General features: G+C 53.2%; 1 protein-coding gene across 1 annotated transcript; it reads right to left on the reverse strand.

Moving 5' to 3' along the window:
- Positions 1-1,094: 1,094 nt before the first annotated feature.
- Positions 1,095-3,127, reverse strand: LY6L (lymphocyte antigen 6 family member L; the record flags this gene model as incomplete). Its single annotated transcript, XM_084750629.1, has 2 exons — positions 1,095-1,336; positions 2,839-3,127. The coding sequence occupies 2 exons, from the start codon at positions 3,125-3,127 to the stop codon at positions 1,095-1,097; spliced, it is 531 nt and encodes a 176-aa protein (XP_084606755.1).
- Positions 3,128-3,523: the final 396 nt, after the last annotated feature.

Raw genomic sequence — 3,523 nt, forward strand, 5'->3', positions numbered from 1 at the left:
TCTGCCTGCTGAGTGCTGGGATTAAAGGTGTGCGCCACCATGGCTACAATTCTAATTCTTTTTTTTTCTTTTTCTTTCTTTCTTTCTTTCTTTCTTTCTTTCTTTTCTTTTTTTCCTTTTTGGTTTTTTCGAGACAGGGTTTCTCTGTGCAGCCTTGGCTGTCCTGGACCCCCTTTGTAGACCAGGCTAGCCTCGAATACAATTCTAATTCTTACTTGTAGAACGTGCTTGGCTTCTCCCACATTCTGCAGCACCTCCTCCTCGCATCGGCTCTAGGTCTCATCTCTCTTGCTTGTACACTCTTGAATCTAGAGTAGGACCTTAGACTTGAATTTTTTCATGGCCTCCCCCCTTTGTGAGTGAACGGCTTGTCTCTGGGTCTGCTCTCCAAATGCTACCCCATACTCCCACCACTGCTCTGTCCAGGGCTGCTATGGCCACCACCTTTCCCCATGTCCTGCCTTCTCATCTCTCCACAAAAGCTGCGCCTTGTGATTATGGTATATAATACGTGCTGTTCTTTTGGATTTAATCTGTTGTGGGTTCACTGACTCTGGAACATGCAGGCTTTTCCTTTATGCCTTTCTCTGAGAGGAGAAAGTTTCTTTTTTTCCCTCCCTGCCTTCTTCCTGGTATGGGGGAAATCCACCTCAGAGTCTCACATATGCTGGGAGAGCCACTCCACACTGAGCTAACCCCTTCCACTAGGACAGCTGGGGACAGCTCTACGTTCAGTGTATTTGTTGGCTGATTGGATGGTTCCGTTCAGATCTTGGCTGCTTTAGCCATAGAAGCCTACACTGGGAGCTGGAAGAGGGACGGGTCTCTGGGGCAATGGGGCAGTGAAGGAGCAGGCAATAGTCCTTCATCTGTCTCCCTGAGGAGCAGCAGGGTTTTAGTACCATTTCCTCAGCCAAGATGCTGGGTTGGAGAAGGCTGCTGAGTCCTGAGCAAAGGGTATGGCATCCTCCTTTCTACCGAGCATCACCTTGGAAGTCCTGGAATGGATGATGGTGGGATAGGCATTTGAAGTGGGAGACAGGAGGTGCTAGAAAGGTGGATGGGGCGGCGGGGCCGGGTGGGGGAGGGTCATGTCATAGGACAAGGGTCAACAACAGGGTGCAGAAGAGGCTCAGACCCATTGGCAGCAGGAGCCTCCCTGGCAGGGCCCCGAATCTCTCCCAGGTAGCAGGGGCTCTGTTGCAGAGATTCCTTGAACAGCATTGTCTGGTGATCTTGGCCTGATATCCACTGCTCACTGGCCACTCAATTAAACTGTTGGAGTTGAGACATCTGATGGAGCAGCGCTTGCTGATCTGAGCTCTTCTCATTGTACCTGCCGAAGAAGAGAGACAGCACGTGTGGTCCTAAAACCCTGAGGCTAGAGAGGAGCTGGGTGGGTGGGGGGGGGGGGAAGGGAGGAGGGGGGAGGGGAAAGGAGGAAGGGGGAAGCTTCCGATGTGGGCGGCTGGATCTGGCCCTGCTAGGCCACCTTCTGCTGCCCTCTCACAGAGTGATGGGAGCTCTGCTACCCAGAGTCACCACCAACCTGGGATGCAGTAAAGAGGTGGGGGCTCTCCCTGGCAGCCCCAGCTGGCCCAGGAGGTGGAGTAAAGGGTGCAAAGTAGAAAAGGACTGGTTGCTAAAGAGTACATTTCTTGGTGACACAGAACTTGGCATGACCAAGGACATTCAAGCAGAGATTATGGAGCCTATATCCTCCTTGGAAGCCCTGAACAGTCCTCCCCAGCGATTGCATCAGATCGCCTCAGAACAGGCGGCTCCCACAGGAAATACCAAGAGCCCCCTCCTTTCACATCTGCAACTGAACAAAAAGGGGTCTGTGGGGTGGGGGTGGGGGTGGACACCGAGGAGAAGGATTCAAGACTGGAAGAAAAAAGATGGAGAAAGTAGTTCATTGGCTTCCAAATCTTCACTATGACAAATCCTTTCAATGTAACAAGAAAAAAGAGAGGCTAGGGGCAGGGCTGCCACTAATGGATGAGAAGAGGGGCCTTGCCCTGGGCAACTTGCTGTCCTCTTTGGGAAAATCCCTCTTGGGAAAGGTGGCTTTAACCTGACATGACTACAAAGGAGGAAGTACGTTATTAGTAAGAGGCAGCCTGAGGCAGCATGCAGTGCCTGTGGATACTACTCCAAAGACGGCCTGTCACAGACACACACAGACACACACACACACACACACACACACACACACACACACACAGACAGACACGCACAGAGACACAGACACACACACACAAACGCACACACACATACACACAAACGCCCCTCCCTGCCCTGCCCAGGCTCACAGTGTACCATTCCTTCAGGACTTGTCCTAGGCCAGCTCAAGGAAGCCAGGAAACAGGTGATCCCTAAAGTTTACAAATTAGTCTGCAGCCAGGCTCAGGGCTTTTACTTCAGAGAGGAGGCAGCTTTGAGGCATCTGCAGGGTCCCAGAGAAGGGGCCAAAGCTACTACCACCCCCATGGGTGTGCTCAGAGCACTCTGAGCACCCCTGGTTTCTGGATATTTTCATATTTCTGCCTTTCCACGGAGACAGGGGAAGTAAAATGTTGGCTTGTGATTGTTGCCTAAGGTCCCACTGCCTCTGCAAAGCCCATGAGGTCCCACTTGAGTTGGGATGCTTTGGCACTTGGGGAGAGTTCTAGAAGGAGTGACACACAAACAAAGAGGGCAATTGGGAGAGAAAAAGGAGCGGCCAAAATTCAGACTACTCCTTCCCGTATTGTCTGGCACCTAGTGTTGGGTCTGCTGGCTTGGGACTGGGATCCAGCCCTGCCAGTGGTCCTAGAGTTGTCAAGGCCGACTTACTGGAGTAAAGGAGCACCTCGTTGCTCAGGCAGACTTTTTCGCTGGGCTGGCACTTCATGGGCTTACACTCGTTGAACTGTCTCACCTTGAAACACTGGAAGCAGCTCAGGTTTTGGGCTGTGGACAAGAATGTGTGGTGGTGGGTGGGCAGTGCAGGGTAGACCCCTACCCCGACCCCATCTCCCTCCACTACTGGCCAGCCCTTCCCTGGCACTGCTGTGGTCGGCAAGCCTGGGGCGAGCTCCACAGACACCAGAGACGCCCAGAGTACCAGGAGCAGCTGGGTCATGATGCCGTGCTCTGCACACTACAGCCCTGCCTCAATAGCGCACAGCACAGTGCCCTGCCCTGCCCTGTCCTGCCCTGTCCTCTCCTGCCACAGCCCGGTGCACCCAGACTCTGGTGCCTGGTGCCTGAGGGAAGAGCTGGAGGACTGGCTGGAATGTTCCTTCTCTCCTTGAAAGCTCTCCAGGGTGGGGGGGTGGTGTGTGTGTGTGTGTGTGTGTGTGTGTGTGTGTGTGTGTGTGTGTTGGGGGTTAGTTTTGCCTCTGGTGACATCAAGACACTTTCTGTGTCCTCTGGTCCTTGGGACAAGCCACATTGCAGGCTTTGTGGACCCTACCTAAAGCCATTTGCCTGCAGAAATGCTTGCTTTAGTCTGGAGGTCCCACTCAGTTCCCCCTAC

This window comes from Acomys minous (genome assembly GCF_964271855.1).
Source record: "Acomys minous genome assembly, chromosome: 12".
Classification (NCBI taxonomy): domain Eukaryota; kingdom Metazoa; phylum Chordata; class Mammalia; order Rodentia; family Muridae; genus Acomys; species Acomys minous.